The sequence below is a fragment of the Myxocyprinus asiaticus genome, chromosome 46 (genome assembly GCF_019703515.2).
Source record: "Myxocyprinus asiaticus isolate MX2 ecotype Aquarium Trade chromosome 46, UBuf_Myxa_2, whole genome shotgun sequence".
NCBI lineage: Eukaryota > Metazoa > Chordata > Actinopteri > Cypriniformes > Catostomidae > Myxocyprinus > Myxocyprinus asiaticus.
Window position 1 is genome coordinate 9,233,088 of NC_059389.1, and position 23,125 is coordinate 9,256,212.

Here is a 23,125-nt window from a genome sequence, read left to right on the forward strand (position 1 = left end):
GAATTTGAAAATGGAACCCATAGCATAGTTCTATGCGCTATGCTTTCTGCTTTCTAACTGTCATCGTATGAACAAGTGACAGCTGCTTGAACTTATCCGGAATCTTGTGCTGCTGCTAATAAGAGCTTATTTGTCATGTAATTCCAATCAGACTATTCATAGCTGAGACTAATTTATTACACTGTATTATATTCCTAGACATACTATTGTATGTAGTAATACAGTTGTGTTTACAATGCGATTTATATTCTATGGTTATAATTTAGGTCAATGTTTATTCAGTTTTTGTCTATGATGTTATTTTTAGCAGAGTTCAGGCAAAGTTTTATGTGAGTTATGTCAGTTGAAACAAAGCTATTTTGTTTTGAGCAATCGGGGGATTAGGCCTCCACCAGGATGGGAAAAGACTTCTTTGTCGTTCAGGTAACCAAGTTAATAGGCAGTATTTGTGAAGGGTAAAATGTATTTGCAGCACACTGTGGCAACCCAGTGATATTAATGTCTCTTCACAACATAGAATGAATACAGCCAAAATACTGACTTGTGAACTTTTTTTTAAGAGGTAGACGCCCAGCTCTTTCCCACATGAATGAGGATTTTGCATTGTTCTACTAATAGCTGCTCACTGTATGTGTTATTTATATCACGGTAATGGAGCTACTGACCTCATTTGGAAAGCAGGAATAAGCTGCTTCCTTTTCTCAATATCAAATGCTGTAAGCGTAAGGAGTTAACCGACTGGTGAGCAGTAACTGGTTTATCATCATTTGCTCATTTCTCTGTAAACTAATAATCTACTGTACTGAAATGTTCACTCTTGGGATGTGAGTCAGAAGAGAGTTAATAAGTAATGTTGAAGGCATATTGATTTTTATAGAAGTTTGAAATGAGTCAAAATAATGAATGTCTCTGAAACTGTATATAATCATTCCTATGTACATTAAATCTAGCGACATTATCTAAAGCTGGATTAGTCTCCAAGGGTGACAATATCATAGGTAGATTTGTATACTGCCAAGGCCGTTTCAGGATATTTGGCTGTTTTGAGTTTGTCTCCTGCTTTCCGCTTTCACATTTTTAAGCAATTTGAGTATATCTTGTGTTAAATAACATTTATTTTTGCTATCATTAAATGTGTAGGCTTTATTTCTATTATATCTGTCATTGAAAAACCCATCAGTCCATCACTTAAGAATTGCAGTGCAGTTATGTTTAACTCGAAATAAAAGTTCCTCCGCTTTATAAAACAGCATTAGCTTTATAAATGTCTTTTCCCTTAATTTTCACTCATAGAAGATGGCACTTTAGCAGGGGATACAGTGGACGGACACCAAGACTCCTCAGCAGACATAGAGAATTCCGAAGTGGTGAGTACTCTTTGGCTACTTTCCCCAACCTGCCCTCCAGTAAATAAATCATTAACATCTTGGACCTTATTGTATGATTCACAGTGTTTGCCCCCAGCCACCCTCCTTTCTCAGTAGTTAGGAAGCTAGTAGTTTCCCGAAAGGCTCCACCGAACAGAAATTGAGGGATGATTTGTACCTGACCTTCTGTCGTAAATCTAATTTCTCTGCCTGGTTGCTGAAAGTACCTCAGTGCTCTGATGCAGGTTTGAGTTGCAACTGCTGAACTGTTTCTTGTAGGGTCAAAATGGGCAGATATGGGAACATTGCCACCCTGCAGCTCACACTGTGGTTATTTGTGTCTTTCTCATGTTGGAAAGATGACATCACCTCCCTAACACCTTTTTTTTTCTCCCAGTTGTGTGTCGAGGGATGATATTTGGCTAGAAAGCTGAGAGGGAGGAAATGAAGATTTGACATCAAGGGCGTTTAGCGGGCCAGGAATGGTGATTAAAGTGAGATATCAATCTTCGCTGAAAGACAGAAGTTCAGCCTTTTGGCTGCATAATCTTCCATACCGCTACCTTCATTTGTTTATTTTGAGTTCTCTTCCTGTGGGAATCCATATTATTTTGGCTTCATCCTGTTCTTCTCAGTTTGGTTTTTGAACCATCTGATAGGCCGATGATCTAAATGTATTGTTAAGGAGATTAAAGATGCACAGCTGGTGTTCAGTTTAAACTCAAAGCCTTGGCATCAAAAGTAATGGAAATTTGTATGCTAACCTTTGTTAGCATGTTCCAGCTAGCATTCCCTGTGGTTTGGCTACAGTGTACTCTAGCACAACTGTACAGCATGGAAATTAAAAATGAATTTCACACTTCGAAATTGAATTCTGCAATCTCTGTCACTAGTAGCTACGAACAGAAATGCTGATAGTATTTTAAAGCTACACCGTATATGATTTTTTTGTTGTTTTTGTTGTTGTTAGAAATGAACAATTTCATTAATAAGCGAGTACACCAAAAATCCGTCTTCCAAACTGTGTTTTGCCTTACCCTGATTCACTATGGTTAGCCTATAATAATGATTTATATTTTAGAGCTGTTGGAATGGATTTCATAGGAAATTGCATACTTTGGTCATTCGTCCGTGCATGTTTACTTTGTCCGTAAATAAAGAAAAGAAGGTCCGGCTACTATAGAGCGTGTATGGTGCGATGGAAGGTGTGGTAGTAGCTTGATGCTGAAAGCTTGTAGCCAAAGCAAATGAGCAATACTGACCATGGATCATTCAAAAATCACCCGTTGTAAAAATAAAGAAACCTAGAAACGAGAAGAGTCTGAAAGCAAAATGGGAAAGTGACAGAGCCCGTAATAAAACATGAATCAACATCAGCTTGGCTTTTCAGAGGTGGCGACAACTCCGAGATCTGAAAGGACTTAAAACCGACCCAGAGATGGCTTTTTTTTTTTTTTTTAGCTTGACAGGTAAGATAGTTAATTGGACTGATAGTTAGCTCGGTAGCTAATATTAGCACGGTAGTTTGATAGATAGCATTTGCCACTCTAATGGGGCATTTTATTATTGGTTGTGGTACTGCAGTGCTTGATTTCATTTTCGAAGAAGGACAGTGGAAAATATAAACTTTATGGGTCGGCGAACTAGCTACGTCTTCATCTATCTAATTAGCCAACTAGAGACTATCTCTTGAGCTAGATATGTTTCACTTTGATCAGTGTGATAATCTACATTTTATGTTTTGTATAGTTATAAGAAAGGGTACATCGGTACGCCTCAAACCATCAGATTAATCCACGCAGAAGAGCAGAGACGACTCACGTAATTACCAAAGCAATGTTCCTCCGCAATTAACTTGCAGTTTTATGCTCCAATCGCTAGAGGTCAAAAGTTGCATAGTGTAACATCTAAAAAAAAAAAAAACATCTAAAAAATTTACATATTTCACCTTTGTGTCTTGATGTAATATTTGAGGATTCTTTAACTCTGAGGAGGCATCTATTGAAGGTTTGTCTGTAATTGGATTAAAATAGAAGCTGTAACACCTAATTTCAAGCATTGAACCCCCTTCAGCCTTTTTCTTGTCTTACAGTGTTGCTTTCGATTGAGATCTTAGCTGTGTTTGAACTTAAACAGAAAAAAATAATATTTAACCCAACTATTGACTCTTGTCAAACTAGCTTTTCCTCTCTAGTTTGCCTCTTAAAACTGGCTACTTTGACACTTATTTGCAGTCTGTCATGCAGACTTGGACTGCATCATGAGGCCATGTATCTACATTGTCAGCATTTAAAAGAAATTACACTGTGGAACATTCTATCTTAATAGCCTCTTGAGATAAGACTAAAGGCCACATTCACAGAGCATCTCAGCATAGATTAACAGAGCTTACTTTGCTATTTAAAACGCTACTCAAACCAGAAGAAAAACCTAAATGACCCCTCAAAAGAAGATTAATTTGCAACCTCTAACATTACTGATATCAATAACTTCATTAGACACAAACCAAACCTTTTCAATCTCCTGGTTATCAATAGTGTTGCTTACTAAATGCAGTATTAAACTTTGACGCGACTCGTCCAGCACTGTTTGTGCTACAGGCATGAATGATACCTCAAATAGAGTGGCATATTAGAGGTGTGCTGTTATTTTTCCAAGCAATACAATTTTTAGCTTGACGGACAAAAAAATGGATGTAAAACTCCCATACTCCTACATTGATGGAGAGACACGAGCCATATTAAGGGACCAAAATATAATTTAAATTTAAAGGCTGCCTCTTTTGACTAGGCTAATTAGCAATCGCATTGTGGAGTTTTGCACAGGCAAATGTTACAAATCTAGTTGTTTGTGTCTTTTTTTTATTTTTATTGAATTGCCCTAAAAGTGTGGCACACATCACACTTGCGTTTGAAAAATGAAAGTTTTAGATACGTTTTGCTGTGATATTTAACATTTTCTCTCTTGTTTTCATTTAATGAAATGCTTCTAAATTATGGAGGCAGATTGGAAATGTTCAGTGTACCCAAGATTCCATAATTCAAATCTAATTTGTTCCATTAACAAATTACTTGACTGAATCATGTTTTTTTCTGTGTCTCGTCAGATGGGGGTTCGTTCTTTACATGTTTGCTACCTCTGGAGTTGGTTAATGAATTAACTCCAAATACTGTTGCTTCCAACAGGGAGCAGCGTGATACTTAATGGTGCACTCAGTAACTTTTGTCTTTGTGTCATCTTGGACTTACACTGACAGCGGCTTGGATGCAGCATAATTTAAAATCAATAGTTTTCATTTTCAGATGCCATTGTAGAAATTTTGTATTCACAGTCAGCCATGATTACTTTAATCAGTGAGCGAAAGTGTCAAATAACTGGATGGTTACTGAGATTAAGCGAGTAGTATTCGGCTGGTCATGTGATTCTAACATGGCAGCCCCCATGTACGGACCTTCTCCATGTAGAATAAAATGTTTTTTATAAGGTTACTGATATGACTGGAGTCTTCATTTTAATGTGAGTGGTCATGATTTCCTACATATATTGCAAATTACAATTCATGTCTTTAGGAGTTAAACTTTTTTTTAATGAGGAAACAATTACTGAGTACTCCTTTAAGTAGCTTTTTTGAATATGCTGTATTTTTCAAAGGAGGTAAATGTAATTTGCAAGAGACTAAAATTCTAAATATCTAAATTCCAAAGATGTCAGTTTAAACATAAATGATGCTTAAATGAGGAAAAATGTTATTCAGCAGACACTTTTTTGAATCATGGTTCATTTGCTTGTTTTCAGCTTGGTTCTTGTGTAGTGTCTTGTGCTCTCTGGCTCCCTCTTGTGTGAGTATATGAAATAACGCCTTCCAGATGTGCACTAAAGATGTCTAGTTATGTCTACATGTGTGTTAGAGAGAGAGAGAGAGACAGACTTAAAACATTGCCAGCAGCTATAGCTTATGAGGACTGTAGTCATGCAACTTAAAAGTTGAGAAAATCTGCCTTTCTTAACATTTCTTTCTTTTGGGAAACCCCTGAAGAGTTCCTCTTTCTCTAATCGTCTAAACTATTAAAGCACACAAGCCGCCCCTGAGAAATAAAAATCCTTAAAGTGATAGTTCACCCAAAAATATCAAAATTTTGTCATAATTGACCTACCCTCGTGTCTTTTCAAACCCATATTACTTTCTTATGCGTAACCCAAAAAGAGATATTTTAATGAATATCGTGGTCCATCTTTTCAATGCAATGTAAGTTGATATCGACTCAGAGGCTTAAAAAGGACCCGACAGTAGCATAAAAGAAACCTATGTGACTTCTGTGTAATATTCCAAGTCTTCTGAAGGCATACAATAAGTTTTGGTGAGAAACAACCCTAAATTTAAGTAATATTTCTGGGAAAATCTTGACATTGTGGGTTCATGAGCACTATATTAGAGAGATTTTCACATTTGCACAGGTTTTCACGTGAGAACTTTCGTTGTTAAGCGCTAATGCAAGCGCAAGAACTCTTGTTTCAGCACTCCCCTCCCCCACTGGATAATCACACGCAAACACAAAACACATTGTAAAGATTGCATTTATTGCACCAGGCCTATTGATGACCTACAGAGTTTTCTGTGAATGTTTCTCCCATTGTACAAGATCTTGATGCTAAAAATGGAAAATATATCTAAATACTTGAATTAAAGATGTTGTTTTGCTGTTGTTGTTGTCAAGGTGTGGTTACTGTCTACAGTTGTGTATTATTTTGATGTGCCTTTGTGCATGTGTGATTTGAGTACCTTTTTGTGAAAAACTATATATATCACCCTTTTTATATGGTGGATGCAAACTCCCAGGTAAATGTGGAAAAACATTGCAATTCCTCATGCTTCCATTGGGTCAGTACAGGTTTCACCTTTCATGATGGTACCACCCCTTTTGTAGTGTTCAGTCTGTACTATTACAGTGCTTACAATGTTTATGAATCTATAATTGGTGTGTTGCGCAATGATTTCTTGTGTTTAGTAGCAACCATAAAGGTTAAATGGGGGTTTCCCTCCACTTTGTAATGATGTGATATTCACATGTCCACCTGACTCCATGTGAAATTATTTTTTACAATCATTTTTCTGTGCAGAATGAGCCCCAGCTAATTTGGCAGCTTTCACAAGTTGGAGCAGAGTTCCTCGGATCGGCTCAATTGCATGAAACCCCAGTGAATCCCATCAAGCCTGAGGTCTGGCCTTGCGTCATTTCTGCTGTTTGAAATGGTTGCCATGGCTCCAGCTGTTAGTCTGTTGATGGTTCCATGCAGATGCACGGATATGTGAGGGATATGTTGCACATAAATGCAAATTATCTTTTGGATTGTAAAAAGTGTAGATCAAGAGTGCGTTCCTTTAAGGGTGTAGGGCTAAAAAATATCAGACATTCGGAATGCATTTAACCTTTCCATGCCATAGGAGCTGCTGTTACCGTCACACAAGTCTTGAGCGAATGAACACCACCTAATCAGTAATTTTGCCTCACTATTAACTACTATCAGAATGCAAATCAAAAAGAAAGGCTGTAAAACTTTTAGACTTGAAAAATTGTAAGCTTCATGTTTAAATATTAGTTTAATTATTTTAATTGTAACACTTTACAATAAGGTTCCATTCATTAACATTAATGTATTTGGTTTCAAAACCAAACAATGAACAGTATAATTTTACAGCAGTTATTAATCTTAGTAAATGTTAGTTAATAAAAATACAGTACAATTGCTCATTGTTAGTTCCTGTTAGTACATAGTGCATTAAATAATGTTAACTAATACAACTTTTGATTTTAAAATTGTATTAGTAGTAGAGCTGTCAAAATTAACGCGTTAACGTATGCGATGAATTAAAGTTTAAAATGTTAATTTTTCATAATTGCTAATAACACATTTACCATTAATAAAGCATAAACCAGCAAAAACACTGGTTAATTAAAAACGCGATTAATTGTGATTAACAACGAAAATGTATGTGATTAATCGCGATTAAATAATTTAATTGATTTAAAGCGCTAATTAGTACATGTTGAAACTAACATTAACCAAGATGCTGTAAAAGTATTGTTCATTGTCAGTACATGTTTACTAAAGCCAAAGTATACTTCCATTTTGATGCCAACGTTAAGCATCTGCGTACAGTCAAATGCGAGCCTGTCAAAGTGTACTGCCTTTATCTGTGCGCGCATACACAGGCGGTTGGCGCACGTGCGCTACAAATGCAATGAGACACTGGACTATTTCTCTTCAGGAGTTTAGACCCATAAAGGTATCTTTATATTCTTTCAGACTTTAGTTATACAAATGCAGGTATCTCCAGACCTCCTTACACACACTCTCTTGACTTGCACATCCACTGATGTTGTTTTTACCTTCATCTCATGATGTTTAGTGGCGATTACATCATCTCCTAGCACTTCTTTGTGACAGCAACGGCTCAGTGTACGTTTTGCCACCTTGTGGACCCACTAATTAGTGCAAACTCTAGCATGTGCATTCTGTGCGTTCAAAGACGTGCGGTTAGAAAAATCGGGCTGCGCACGTTCATTTCTCATGCATTCTGCTGATGACGAGATTTGCGTCACGCTCAACTTTCACGTCTGACCGAAGTTTACTTTGGGCTTAATGTTGTTAATGTTAACAAATGGAACCTTATGGGGGCCTGGGTAACTCAGTGGTAAAGACGCTGGCTACCACCCATGGAGTTCGCTAGATCGAATCCCAGGGAGTGCTGACTGACTCCAGCCAGGTCTCCTAAGCAAACAAATTGGCCCAGTTGCTAGGGAGGGTAGTCACATGGGGTAACCTCCTCATGATCGCTATAATGTGGTTCGTTCTGGGTGGGGTGCATGGTGAGTTGAGCGTGGTTGCTGTGGTGGATGGCGTGAAGCCTCACACGCGCTATGTCTCCGTGGCAACGCGCTCAACAAGCCACGTGATAAGATTTGCGGGTTGACTGTCTCAGACACGGAGGCAACTGGGATTCGTCCTCCGCCACCTGGACTGATGCGAATCACTACGCAACCACGAGGACTTAAAAGCACATTGGGAATTGGGCACTCCAAATTGGGAGAAAAAGGGAGAAAATAAAAAAAAAAAAAAAAAAAAAAAACAAACAAATGGAACCTTATTGTAAAGTGTTACCGTTTTAATAAAAAAATTACCAGTAAGCAAATGCATATGTATATGTTCAGTTATTAAATAAATAAAATGCCACTATGTATACTTAATTCATTTCAACTCCTTTATTAGAATAATAGATCAAGTGAATTTACAGTCAAATAACACAAGCAAAAGCCAGTTTTAAACAGAAATCCCTTTTATTTATTTTTTTAACTTCATTTTAATAATTAAAAGCTTTTATAAACCACAGAGATGAAGGGATGCCACATGTTTTATTGACTACACCTGGTATACCTGCAGATTTATGACATTTGGTCTTGTTCTGGTCTGCTTGGCCGCAAAGTGTCCATCAGTTGAACCCTACAGAAACGTTCATTTTGAAGGGCTCTTCAACATGGCGGCCACGATTGTTCTCCCCTTCGGAGGCTGATTTTTCCAGAATGGAACGCATGGCAAGAGTGTATTCTAGCTGGACAAAATCTTAAAATCTTTTTGATAGCTTTGAATGCTTAGATGAAAAGCTTTATCTCACTGCTCTGATGCCAGACACAAAGCTAGGTGGAGTCTGGAGTCTCGCCCCACTGTTCTCCAAACAGTTTAAAGGGTGAAATCAGAACAGAGAGCTCTCCTTGACAGGCTTTGTTCACACTGCACATAAATCTGATTTCAAATCCGATCTTCAGAACGGACTCACTCCAGTCTGCACTGACATTTTAAAAAGTTATGAAATCAGTATCTGGTATATCTATATTGTCAGGAGAGTAGCTGTCAAGGTGGAAAGAGATTGCAGAAAACTGAAAAATTTGGTGCTTAATATTTCGGCCATCAAAAACAAAAGCGTTTGCATCATTACTGTAGTATTTACGCATTAATGCATATGCTGTGTTCAAAACCACTCATTCTCGCAGTCACCGTTCATTACATGGTGAAAACAATGTGGTGAAAATATGAGCAAAAATGAGAGAATTTAGACCGCTTTGTGCATGTCATATCCCAAAATAACGCAATCCAGCCTTACTTCTCAGACTGAAACATATTTCCAAAAATGTGATTTTAACCACATTTGGATCTGGTTTGTAAAAAATTAATTTCATGTTTTAGTTTTATTTATTATTTATTGTTATTTATTTTTGCTCTTCAGACTACAAACAACTCAAAAGTTGACTCCGATATGCCAAATAATCAGATTTTTGCTGCTTGTTTGAACAAAGGCCATATAAAATTCAGAAGAAAACTGTGATGCATAATGGGAAAGACGTAAAGCTTTTATGGTTCGAAAATTGAGAAGGATGGAAACGGTTGGGATGAGAGGGATTGAGAGAGGAGGGGGAATGGAAAATATCGACTGCGATTGGGTGAGTCCGTTCAAAAAATAGGAAATAGTGGGAGCAGAAAGCAAGCCAGTAACAGAAAGAGGGAAGGGAGTGTATGGAGAAGGAAAAAAGGAGAGTGGGAAGGAAAGGGAGCGATGGAAATAGAGGGAGGGGAAAAGGAGCGTGTGAAGAAGGGAGGGCGAGCGAGAATGGGGCTGGTCCACCAGGCAGATGTGCAGCGAGTTGCTCATTTTTCCTTTAGCTTGACAGAGAACTCCAAGTCTCGGGCTTCATGTTGGACTCTAGTAGTGCTTTCTTCTCCTTTCAGACATTTCACCTCCTGAAAAGATGTACGAGCGGCACCGGCGAAGGTATAGCTTATGCGCAAAGGGCGAGAGAACGGTGGATGTGGTTTTGATAAAGGTATGAAAGATTTTTCAACTTATGAAAATAGTTGTACCCTTTGTTGTTGTGAGTTTGTTTTGAAAGTCACTTGATATTTGTTTTAAATTATGTTTATCGACAAGCATCTGAGTTGTCATTGTTGGTTTGCATGACTTGTCTTGACCTGTCCCTAAATTTTGTCAATTGTCTAGCTGACAGTTTCGTGTGTGGTCACATTGCATTGATTAAGGTTTGCCGAGAGCGTAGTTGAGATGCCAAAGTTGTCTTTCGCTCACATTGAACTGAAGGGGTGTGTGTAAGAGCCTCATGCAGGCTCCAGAGCTTTGCTGCTTTGCTTGGGTGGAGTTCGGTTTTGGATGTGGAATGACGAGGCCTGCTTTCCAATTTCTGGCCAGTGTTCTCCACTGGCTCTTTGACATGTTGCACTTCAGGATTTTGTAACAATTCAGTATTTTGCATTGAAGTTTTGCTGTTTACTTTCCCATACTTTTGTTGTCAAACTAAAGTTAAAAAAGGATTGACATTGGTTTTTTTAGACGTTGCTCTTTTAAAGCCCTAATTTTCGTAACAATTCAAGATTTTGCTTTGATGTTTTGAAGTGGACCAATTCACAAAACACTTGGGTGTGTCTTAAGGCTAGGGTATACTTGAGATTTTCACATGCCGTTACGTAGGCTGGTGGTGACTGGTCTGGTACTGTATCACTGAAGGTCACAGCCAGACATGCAAAGGGGCCTTCCACAGTCCGACCTCTCGATTACAAGCTCTTGATAAGTGGATTGGTGCAAGCATGCATCATGGCCTGTTTTTATCTCCATTCACTTTTTCTGCTTCCTTCTGCTCTTCATCATCTGATGTGAGCTGGCAATGTGGCTGAGAATCATTATGTGGGCAGACAAGTTGATTAAAAATAGCAATTATTTAATGCAAAAAATATTTCATTTTAATGGACAAATTTTATGCATAATTAGTCATTCTTAGCAGATATTATGACATCAAAGTAATATTATGGATATACTTTCAAAACAGTGTGATTATATTAAACAATTATTTGTGGTTTTATATATATATATATATACACACACACTGGCGGCCAAAGGTTTGGAATAATGTACAGATTTTCGGAAGGAAATTGGTACTTTTAATTTACCAAAGTGGCATTCAGCTGATCACAAATATAGTCAGGACATTACTGATGTAAAAAAATACCACCATCACTATTTGAAAAACTAATTTTTGATCAAATCTAGACAGGCACCATTTCCAGCAGCCATCACTCCAACACCTTATCCTTGAGTAATCATGCTAAATTGCTAATTTGGTGCTAGAAAATCACTTGTCATTATATCAAACACAGCTGAAAGCTGTTTGGTTCGTTAAATGAAGCTTAACTTTGTGTTTGTTTTTGAGTTGCCATAGTATGCAATAGATTGGCATGTCTTAAGGTCAATATTAGGCAAAAAATGGCAGCAACAACAAAACAAAAAAAACAGCTTTCTCTAGAAACTCATCAGTCAATCATTTTTTTGGAGGAATGAAGGCTATACAATGCTTGAAATTGCCAAAAAACTGAAGATTTAATACAAAGGTGTACACTACAGTCTTCAAAGACAAAGGACAACTGGCTCTAACAAGGACAGAAAGAGATGTAGAAGGCCAGATGTACAGCTAAACAAGAGGATAAGTACATCAGAGTCTCTAGTTTGAGAAACAGACACCTCACATGTCCTCAGCTGACAGCTTCATTGAATTCTACCCGCTCAACACCAGTTTCATGTACAACAGTAAAGAGAAGACTCAGGGGTGCAGGCCCTGAACTGCAAAGAAAAAGGCACATTTGAAACAGAAAATCAAAAAGAAAAGGTTAGAGTGGGCAAAGAAACACAAACATTTGTGTTTTATGTTTTATGAATCTTAACCCTATTGAGATTTTGTGGGATCAGCTAGACTGTAAGGTGCGTGAGATGCCTGACAAGACCGCCACATCTATGGCCAGTGCTACAGGAAGCGTGGGGTGAAATGTCACCTGAGTATCTGGACAAACTGACAGCTAGAATGCCAAGGATCTGCAAAGCTGTCATTGCTGCACGTGGAAGATTTTTTTATGAGAACGCTTTGAAGTAGTTTAAGAAGTTAACAATTTTTCAAATTGTAATAGTAATTTTTCATATTATTAATGTCCTGACTACACATTGTGAACAGTTAAATGCCACTGGTGAATAAAAGTACCAGTTTCTTTCCATAAGAGCTTTTAATGCATCACAGTACTGGAACAGCTCTCTTTTAAAAACATGCAGTTGGGTGGAGTTTTTTAAAAATCTACCTTTATGGATACAACATTTATGAATTTTTTTTACATTACATAACTAAAAATACTGAATGTAAAACATGGTAAACAGCAGTATTTAAATATTTTTTTTATTTTTTATTTTTATTTTATTTATTTTTTTACAGAAAAGAACAAGTACAATCATGCACATGGACTTTTGTGAACAACCATTGATTGATCATCACATGAATTGGTGAACTCATTTTTTGTACCAGTTCATTCAAATAAACTGTCTGATTGAGCCGATTTGCTAAAACAAACCAACCAATTAACTGACATGAATCGGACTTCCCTTTTGTCATCCCTACTTGTTGGAAGAAGTAGCTTGTGACTGGAATAGCTACAATATTTTGAAAGGCTGGGCTATTGTCAAGCTTTTAAAAAGATTACGTTCATAGCATCATTACTTTTAGTTACACACCAACACTGGTCCTCAAATATTAAATTAAAAATAATTGATTATTGCCTTTTAAAATGTGTACAACTGCTCCAAACTGCCTGAGATTTTACAGTCAGACTTCAGTTTTTTTCACCTTAAATCAACATATATATACTCACATTTTTGCAAGGTGATATATTAATATGCAGTCCACAATAAACCCACATTTGAGTGGCTGTTAAACCGCTCTGTAGGTGGAAAAACAGAGACGCAGGTGCTGTTTCAGCACTAAGTATGGATTGAGAAAGACAGGTTGTCCACGCCCATCTCAAATAGTACCTGAGGGAGCACTTTTAAATGGAGGCGTGGAAAAAGCGAGCCTTTGCTGTAACATTTCTTTCAACCATGACCTGGTTTTATTGATTGAGAAGCCAAATGGCTACTTAACACCCCATTTAAGTCATTTCACAGATGTTTATACCCAAATCACCTGCAAATGAGTGCAAGAAACAGATAGGAGAACTGTTAGAAATAAAAGCCAGAAGCGATTAAGCATTTATGCAGAACTGAAATCTGGCGTCCGCTGAACAGAATGTTGCGTGTCTGTGTTAGAGTGTGCACGACTACTTATTTTTGCTAGTCAACTGCTTTTCTGGACAACTAGTTGACTAGTAAAAATGAGTTGCCGTGCAATGGCTTGTATTATAACATGCAAAGTGCTCTAAATTCCCTTGTGCTTAATTCCAAATATATTTGGCCTTCACAGTTTACTATACAAAACTAATAAGCATTTTTACATGCACAACAAGACACTGATAATTTCCAAAAATCAGCTTATTCAAAAAGTCAGACAACGCAAGAACATTACGTTTGCATGAGATTTGAAATAATCAGGTTATTTTATGCTTTTGACATCAAAATGTAAGGCATGTGCACAACATGTTGAGGTGGTAAGAATACTGGTAAAGGGGTTTACATGCAGGGACAAATCGATCATTTTTTTAATTTTATCTTTGTGTGTGTTAATGTCCGCTAGTACCCACTTCTTTTCCTGTCTCCTCAACTCCTCATATCTATGGAATCTCTTACCACAGTCTGTGTACTGTCTCACTGCACACTCATTAGATTACAGCACTGTTTCATAAGCCATTCGGAAGTTCTGTCGTCTCTAAATATAGCCCATCTCTACAATTACCTTTTCCACGATTAGACCATGGATGTTTTTGAATTTTGGCTATGTCTGTTACCAAGCCAGGGCACTTGAAAGACACTTGATGAAATTCCTTTCCCCCCTTCCCTTGAAAATTTCCTTCCAGCATACCAGGGTAGCAGCTTTTTTTGAATTCAGATTTGTCTGCCCACCGCTGTCCCGTCCTAGATTTTTTTCTTTTCCCAGAGAAGAGAGATTGCTTGGAGAAAAGGCACTTCTTGGGCTTATTGGTTCCCATAGGAAGTCAATACAGACAAAGGGCAAAGGGTCATGTGACAGGTTAGGTCAGGTGAAGGACAGCAGACTTGTGTTTTAGTGTAGTCTCAGCTTCAGACAGTCTGATTAACTCACCGTCTGATGCGTACTGCAAAAAAAATAGCAAGCACTTTTTCAATCTGGAAAGCTCTAATTTGATTGGCTGTCTTTACACAACTTCAATTTACTATGCTTGTAAAGCTCCAAACAAAGTCAAGCTTACAAGGTACTGGGCTGTTACAAAGAGCTCTTTTTGAGGATGAGCTAATCACAAACACAAACTTTGTCCAGGTTAATGGAATCAGATCTTAGAAAGATACCCAGAGTAACAGACACAGCAGTTTTATATTGAAATGAAAAGCAGAATAAATGAATAAATCATATACAGAACTTGAGTACAAGGTAAGCGGTGGATACGTTCCTTGCTCATGATTGTGAGTCCCTGTTCTTTAGATTCAGTTCTTTTATAACATCCAGTAGGTTGAAAGAGAGGGATTTCCAGGCTTCAACAGTTTCTGGTTGGGCATGGTTCAGTCATGCTGTAGTGCATTCAAAGTTTACTATTTTAATGAAATTATGAATCCAAAATGATTTCCTACACATATCTTGGGTGAACCACTTTTGTATTGTTTTCTTTGTGGATGTAAAACCAGCAAACAGCATTTTACTTTTAGAAAGCATCAACTGAAGATTAGAGTTATCATTAAGGAGACACAGTCCTTGATTAGGAACATATACAAATTTGAGTATTTGAGACAAAAGAGTTCACGTGAGTCCAAAAAGCTGAAACAACAGGATAAACCCAGAACATATGTAAAATAGTACCTGGTGAAGTGGTTTTGCAGGTTGTAGACGATGAACAAAAATTCTAATTACAAAGTCTACATACGAAATAATCTGAATTTATTACCTTTCGAAGAATAAAAATGATTACAATGCAAAATCAGTGTATTACGTTTTGAAGAGCAAAAAAATAAAAAATAACATTACAAGTCTGCATACAAAATGCTTAGCATTTATTACTTTTTGACCAACATAAATTCTGATTACAAAGTCTACATATAAAATAATCAGATGCATTACTTTTTGAAGAATAAAAATTATAACAATGCAAAATCAGATTTTATTACTTTTTGACAAATTCTGATTACAAAATTCTGATTATTCCATATATAATTATTACTTGTAAGCGAAAAGAAATTCTGATTACAAAGTCTACATTCAATTATGTTCATTTTCTGGTCAGCTGGTCGCAGGCTGATACTGCTGTACAATTATTTGTATATGGTTTTTCCACACTGGTATATTATTGTGGTATGAACTATTTCAGATAAATCCACCCCTAAACAGCACATAAGACAAAACAAACTGTAGTTTGGGTGTTTTAAATGTTGGTCAGTAAGTGCATCTTTCTTGTTACCTCAATCTCTTTTGAGTCAATGGATTTGCCTGTCAATGGTTTTGCTGGTCAGTGAAGTGTTGGGTTGTTATTTGCTTTAACTGTGGACATGTGGTCCCATTTACTTGCCACCAGTGGTGTAAAGATAGTTAAGTCATGTGCCGGGGGAAATGTATGGCAGCTTTTTTCCAGCCCTACATTATGCGGTCTTACTCACAACACACACACAGAATGACTCCATTGTCTTAATGTCTTTCCTCTGTTAAGAGCAACATGCATACATTCTACTAGTGTTGTCATGGTACCAAAATTTCAGAAGTCGGTACCGATACCAGTGAAATTTCATGGTTCTCGATACCAATTTCAATACCACAGCAAAAATATGCTAATATGATAATGTGCTATTGAACACACCAGTTTAGTTATTTTTAATAATTATTTTAATAGTTATTATTATTTTCCAGAACTCCATGTTTTAAAGTTTAATTTAATTTCATCATCAAAATAGTGTCAATCAATTGCTTGTGATATATTACTTAATTATTAGTATTATTATTATTATTATTACTACAGTGAATATTACATTTTACTATACAGTTGTTATATATTTTTGTCACAATTTCTTCAATTTCAGGCATCTAGCTTTTATTTTGAATTGGGCTTTTATTATGATGTGCGTTTTTTGCCGGATGGTTCACTTTACCAGATAAACAGTTCGCAACATGGCCCAGTGTGATCATTGAAGACTTTTAAGTCACATCTGAAATCTCATCTCTTTACACTGGCCTGAAATATAGGACATGGTTTTGGAGTGTTTGGAGTTTAGATTACTGTTGTTTGTGTATGTGGTAATTTTGAAATGTTATGTTTTAAATTGTATTACTGTGAAGCACTTTGATTTTAATTGCTATATAAATAAAGTTTGAGTTGAGAAAGTGCAAATGCTGTGATTTAATTATATAAATATATATTTTACATGTGCTTCGTGGTTCACAGTGGATAAGTGCTCTGCTCTGTCATCTGATACAACGCGAATGATTCTCAATGTCTGTTGCGTTTCCAGTGTTTGAGCAATAGGATTTATACATTCAAAGTATAGATAAAATTGCAGCCGTTAGTGGTATAATAAATCACACTAGAATATTTTCCACTTCAGTGTAAAAGGAGTAACCGAGCATGCGGTCAAAATAAGCCTGTGAGCATTTTAATGCTGTCGTGTGTCAGTCACACTGCGTGCTGGTACCAGATAGAGTCGGTACTACCGGTATTGCAGAAACACTGGAATCGTTACATCATTTTTTATTTTAGTATCAACTTGGTACCGAAGTACCAGTACTTATGACAACACTACATTCTACCATACACACACATGCTTTCACACATTGTATTAAATAATTATGCATGTCTTTTCTTCCCTTCTCATACTTATTTTCCAGTCATGCATGTACAAACTTTACATTTCGTCTTCCCGAAAGCCATAACAAGCGTCATAAGCAAATTCCATTTTAAAACATGTCCATATTTGCATGTCTGAGAAGGCGACATTGATGACGTATCTGCATTGTAATGCCATAAATCATCTCCTACAATGAGCTTTTTGTCCCAGCATCTGTTGAAAGCCCCATTGTGTCCTGCTACATCCCAAGTCTCTTATTTACCACAAACAGACTCCAAAAGATTTGTTCAATCTAAAACTTTTGTCTGCTACAGTTTTGGTTTGTGTTAAGGTCCCAGACACTATAAACATCCATACTGTCTATACACATTTGTGTTGTTTTTAGTCCCAGTTTTTTGGCCCTTTCACACTGGAACTAAAGCCTGTTTCAGATACTTTTTGAGGAGCTATTTGTTTTTCAACGTGTGTGCGAGGGGTGAGCAGTGCTGCTGTGTGACTTTATTGGGAGATGCGCTTTGAGTTTTAACCGCATCTCTTAAGTGTGACAGTTGCAGCACTATACAGAAAATAAAGTGGTACCGGGGTTACTACATTGAGATTTTCATGAGATAACGAACATGAATAACAAGATGTTCATTGAGATTGGGTAATAGAGAAATGTTGTAAATTTAAATTAGGCCGAGCACCTTATCTCTCACGTGCCCTGTATAAAGACTGTAACCTGCAAACTCAGTTTGTGTAAAACAGCCCGAACAAAAACGTAGCTCCGACCATGCCGTCCTCCATCGGTGTTGTTGTTGCTATCTTATTGCCCATGCAAACAGAATTAAAACAGGCAACTCTAGATTATGTCTTCACAGGGGTTCCCGTTGTAGGTGCGCATGCAAGAGGGAAAAGTCTCTTTAAAATATTTAGTTCCTCTACAATGTTGTTCTTCCAGAAAGTCACTCTTTGGGAGTACCAGAACTCTGTGTTGGAAAGGGGCTATTGTGTCTGTTAGCTTTGAGGCTGTCTATATGCTAGGGTGACCGTACGTCCTCTTTTTCCCGGACATGTCCTCTTTTTCGGGCCTTAAAAAAGCATCCGAAAATGTCCGGGATTCGGCTTTAGTTGCATTATGAGGTGCATCTGGTCTAATACTTGATTGTGTGTGCATGCATATTTGCATTGCTTTAACCCCTCTTTGTAAGTCCCGCCTTCTTGTACCTCAATTGGTCGATTATAAGAGGCTTGCAGCAACTATTGGCCAAATTCCTGCCTGTCAATCTCTCCGTGAATGCGCGAAGCGCTGTTGTGTTCGGCATCAAACAGTTGCTTGACAGTAGCAACAAATGACAGCTGAGTGGAAACAATGCCCAAACGAAAGTGCAAATTTACAGAAGATTTGCACAAAAAATTCCCATGCTTTCGTCCAGGTTGAGATCCGTGGGAAGCAGAATGTATGACATGTAAAACTGGCACTTATGTGTCGGTTGCTAATAAAGGTGCAAGTGATTTAGAAGCACACATTAGCTCTGCAATGCATAAAGGGTCAGCAAAAGGTGAAAGTTCATCAGGTAAATTAACGGACTACTTTTTGCGACCAGGTAAAATGGTAATCACATTGCTTCATTTTCCATGGCCATTCAAAATAATAGTAATAGTAAATGAAGGTACACTCATGGCATCAAATATTTTATTTTAGTACATGGACATATGTACAAAAAGGAGTCCTCTTTTTGGAAAACCAGAATATGGTCACCCTACTATATGCTAGTGTACTCTTGAGTCCTAAATGTTGACAATTCACTTTTAGCAGATTAGATATGTGCATTGAAAATATACACTGTTCTTGTCTAGAAAAAAAAGGACTATTAAAAAAAATTATTAATGGCTCATCCTGCACTACACAGATTTTTGTCCAATCAAATGCTTTTAAGAATGTCCCTCCCCCAGTGCCACTTTCTTCTAACTAGAAGGTAGCAAATCATGTGTCATGTCTGTGGTATAGGCTAACCCTAATCTGTGGCATGTTTCTAAATGCAGATGCTCACAATGGAGTGTTTGGTAAGAGCGAGGTGTTGGGCCTTTCAGTTAACTACACATTGGCTAAAACTGCCACGCTTGGAGTGTAGTGTGGTTTAGGACTCGCTCAGTAATGGCTCTAAATGGTGTCTGGACTTTAGTTTTGTTAGAAGTGTGTTTTTATGTGTGTGGATCTGCTACTTTCATTACCATCATGACCAAGCCATCAAAGTGGCATAAAATATCTGAGCAGCGTTCTGGTTATCTGCGGATTTGTTCACATGAAAACATTTTTTGAGAGTTCGGTAATATGCATACAGATAGACACATCCACCAGCAAAGAACACACACTTGAGTGTTTAATAGGATGAATGCTCTTTTTGCCTTTGCTGGGCTCGAGACTTTTCATTTGCTCTCCCAATCTTTCAAAGACTAAATTGATCATTCATAATGAAGATTGAAGGATTGGGGAATGTGTGTGTGTTTGCATGATTTTGTTTGAGCTTCTTTGTCAGACTGGATTTGATGTCCTGTTCTGGGATCAGTAAACATCACGTGCTTGCATGTCTTAGTTCCAGCTGTCGAGAGTCCCACAGCACTGTCTGGATCAGTGTCAAAACCCACTGTGGGTTGGGACTTAAATGTTTTCCTGCACAGCAGTGAAACATTATAGGCCTAAATCCTGCCTCTTGATGCCATGATACTTTCTCTTTATTAAAACAGTCATCAGAGATGTGGCCTGTCCGATAGTGCACATGCTCAGCCACGTTTCGCTGTGGCGCTTATGCAGGTGATTTGAGTTTAAATCCAACTTGTGTAATTTCCTCATCCCATCCACTTTATAATTTCCTGTCCTTTCAATATTTTTTTTTTTGTTGTTTTTTTTGTTTTGTTTAGTTTTTTAGTATTTTTTGTGTGTATTGTGTGTGTGTGTGTGTGTGTTGTATTTTGTTTTTTGTTTTGTGTGTGTTTGTGTTTGTGTTTTTTTTTTATTTATTTTTTTATGTGTTTTTTTTGTTTTGTGTTTTTTATTTTATTATATTTTTGTTTTGTGTTTTTTGTTTTAGGTTGTTTTTTGTTTTGATTTTTGATTGTTTTGTTTTGGTTTTGTGCTTTGCTACTTTTTATTGACACAATAGAGAGGAAACCGATAATTATTTGGGAGAGAGACAGGGGATGTATCTGGATGCTGGCTGATTCAAACTGGCACCCTTCTTGTTGGAACTATGACTATTATTTCTTTTGTAGAATTTCTGTCTGTTTTTTTTGTTTTTTTCTCTCTCTTACTCGCTCTTTCTTTGAGTTAAAAGGCTGCAGCTGTTGACGGCTCTATTGAAAAAGCCTACAGCCCTCTCGATTGCCACACTAGACCAGTGTCCATCCAGCAGTGACCAAACAAAGGAGGTCTATGACCAGTGGGCACACACGTGCGTGCACACTGCGGGTACACACTAAGCGTGGGAGTTGTGCGTGTGTCACATGCACTTGATGGGCGGTGGGTGGGTGTAATCAGTCATGAATGGAACTGATGTTGGTCATGCAGATGAGCTGCACAGGAAGGTTTCAAGAGCTTCTGTTTCCGCCATGTAGACCTTTCTTTTTCCTCATGTTCTTTTGATTTCAGCTTTTAAATGTATTTACTTTTGACTGTAGTTTGAGACTAGTTTTGTAGCTTTTTTTTTTTTTTTTTAAATATATTTCACCAACCGAAATGTGCCATGCTATTGCCATGGATATTTGGACATTGTACTATGGTTATACCATGGTATACTTTTAAGCACCTTCGAGTACTATGTAAATAACATTGTACATAAGTGGTTATTGTATATATTAATCAAAGTATCATTGTATTTAGTGTGTCATCGTACCGCTGTAGTACTTTTGTCTAAGGGCAAGTAGTGAAGTGTTGATGTTTTGAATATTGCAGTTTCTAATAGGCTAACTTGCTTGACTGGGTCAGATAAGGTAAGATAATGTCTTGTTGACATTAAAACTGAAAGACATAATATGTGAAAAAAATTAAAAGCTATCAAGAAATCAACCTTCGGGGGTGGGGGGTGGCAAACATATTGGCCCAGTTGCTAGGGAGGGTAGAGTCACATGGTGTAACCTCCTCTTGGTAACAAGAATGTGGTTCACTCTTGGTGAGGCTCGTGGTGAGTTGTGCGTGAATGCCGCGGAGAATAGCGTGGAGCCTCCACACGCGCTATGTCTCCGGTAACGTGCTCAACAAGCCACGTGATAAGATGCGTGGATTGACCGTCTCAGACGTGGAGACAACTGAGATTCATCCTCCACCACCCAGATTGAGTCACTACGCCACCACGAGGACTTAGAGTGCATTGGGAATTGGGCATTCCAAATTGGGGAGAAAAAGAAATCAACCTTCGGAAATAACATCACCACCTTCAAGGTTGATAAATTATCAAGAGTCTTTAGTGACCGCTCTTTTCTTGCAGTAGCCTCAAGTAAGCTGGCCCTCCGGTCCATTTACAGCTGCTCTGTTTTGACCGTTAGTGGGCTGTGATGTTTATATGTGGGTCACATTCTTCTCTGGGTCTGTTCTAAATGCCCTACACGTGCACCCAAAAACCCTTCCTGCCCCAAATCACAGCCTTTAGGCTTTCCGACCACATGTTCCTCTGAGGAGGTAGATGCTCTTACCGCTGCTAATATTTCCATTCTCAGGCTGAAGAAAGGTGCATTTCTTCATCAAGAGAGTGAATTCAGTGGTCAAAGGAAAATGTTTTTGCCTTCCAAGTCGAAACCATTGAAATGCATGTCCTGGATTAGGATTGCAGAGGAAATCGTCTTTCACTTAATGTGTCGGAGTATCCTGCGGGATTCTAGCATGTTCATTAGCAGATGGAAGGACTTCAAAATATAAAGTTTGCTAGATTGTTAAAAGGATTAGTTGTTATCACTGTTTACTCACCCTCATGTTGTTCCAAACTGGAGTGAATTTTCTTTGTTAGACAGGATGTTAGCCTAAGTCACCATTCACTTTTATTGCATCTTTTTTTTTTTCTAACAATGGAAGGGTGTGGTGACTTGTGTTCCCACAGTTGGAAAAAAAGGAAACAGGTTGGAAACGACAAAAGTGTGTGTAAATAATTACAGAATGTTCATTTCTGGGTAAACTATTCCTTTAAGATGCTTATTTTTTGTCTTGCAGATTAAATTGCTAAAATTATTGGCCATTTTCTCATTGCAGATCCACAGAGAGACAGAGACTTTCTATTCGGTTGATGCCACTCGAGATGCTGGACTCCAAGAGAAGAAGTCCAGTTCAGTGAGCTCAGGTAGACAACTTTTAAATCTCTCTTAAATCACTCAAATGATTTATCTCATAAGATATCTCATCAGAGTCAGGACTGGCTTATGTACTAATGACATAAGAGCTGTGGGCTCACTGGAACCCGGGTTCGAGTCCTGCCTGATCTAGTGCCTCCTCCATCTCCCTCAATTTTCATCTCCTATAGGCAAAAACACCATAAATAACTTAGAGATTTATCATCTGATAAAAAAAAAAATACAAAAATAATTACTTGTGAAGCATGTGGGCTTAGTTTAGGCTACTTGTTGTAAGGTATATCCAGACAGTATGAGAATCCCTTTTATACTTTTAGCACTGTTTTTTACACAGATAAATTAGTAAGACACATTCCTCTTGTCTTCTGAAATTAGATTTAGTAACACTTTAAAATTTTTTCCATTTGTTAACATAAGAACATCAGTTAACACAAACTCACAGTGAATAATACTTTTACAGCATTTATGAATCTTGGTTAATGCTATTTCAGTATATAGTAATACATTTTTAAAATCAAAAGATGTGTTTGTTAACATTAGTTAATGCACTATGAACTAACATGAACTAACAATTGTATTTTTAATAACTAACATTATCAAAGATTAATTAATGCTG

At 37.5% G+C, this 23,125-nt stretch overlaps 1 protein-coding gene across 9 annotated transcripts in view; it reads left to right on the plus strand.

Moving 5' to 3' along the window:
• The window catches only part of LOC127435888 (A-kinase anchor protein 13-like), a 150,001-nt gene that overhangs the window by 67,231 nt on the left and 59,645 nt on the right, over window positions 1–23,125 (plus strand). For all 9 annotated transcript variants that reach the window (XM_051689657.1, XM_051689660.1, XM_051689663.1 and 6 more), the window contains exons 8-9: window positions 1,294–1,367; window positions 22,412–22,499. In XM_051689657.1, coding sequence (XP_051545617.1) covers window positions 1,294–1,367; window positions 22,412–22,499 — 162 coding nt within the window. The remainder of the gene's footprint in view (window positions 1–1,293; window positions 1,368–22,411; window positions 22,500–23,125) is intronic.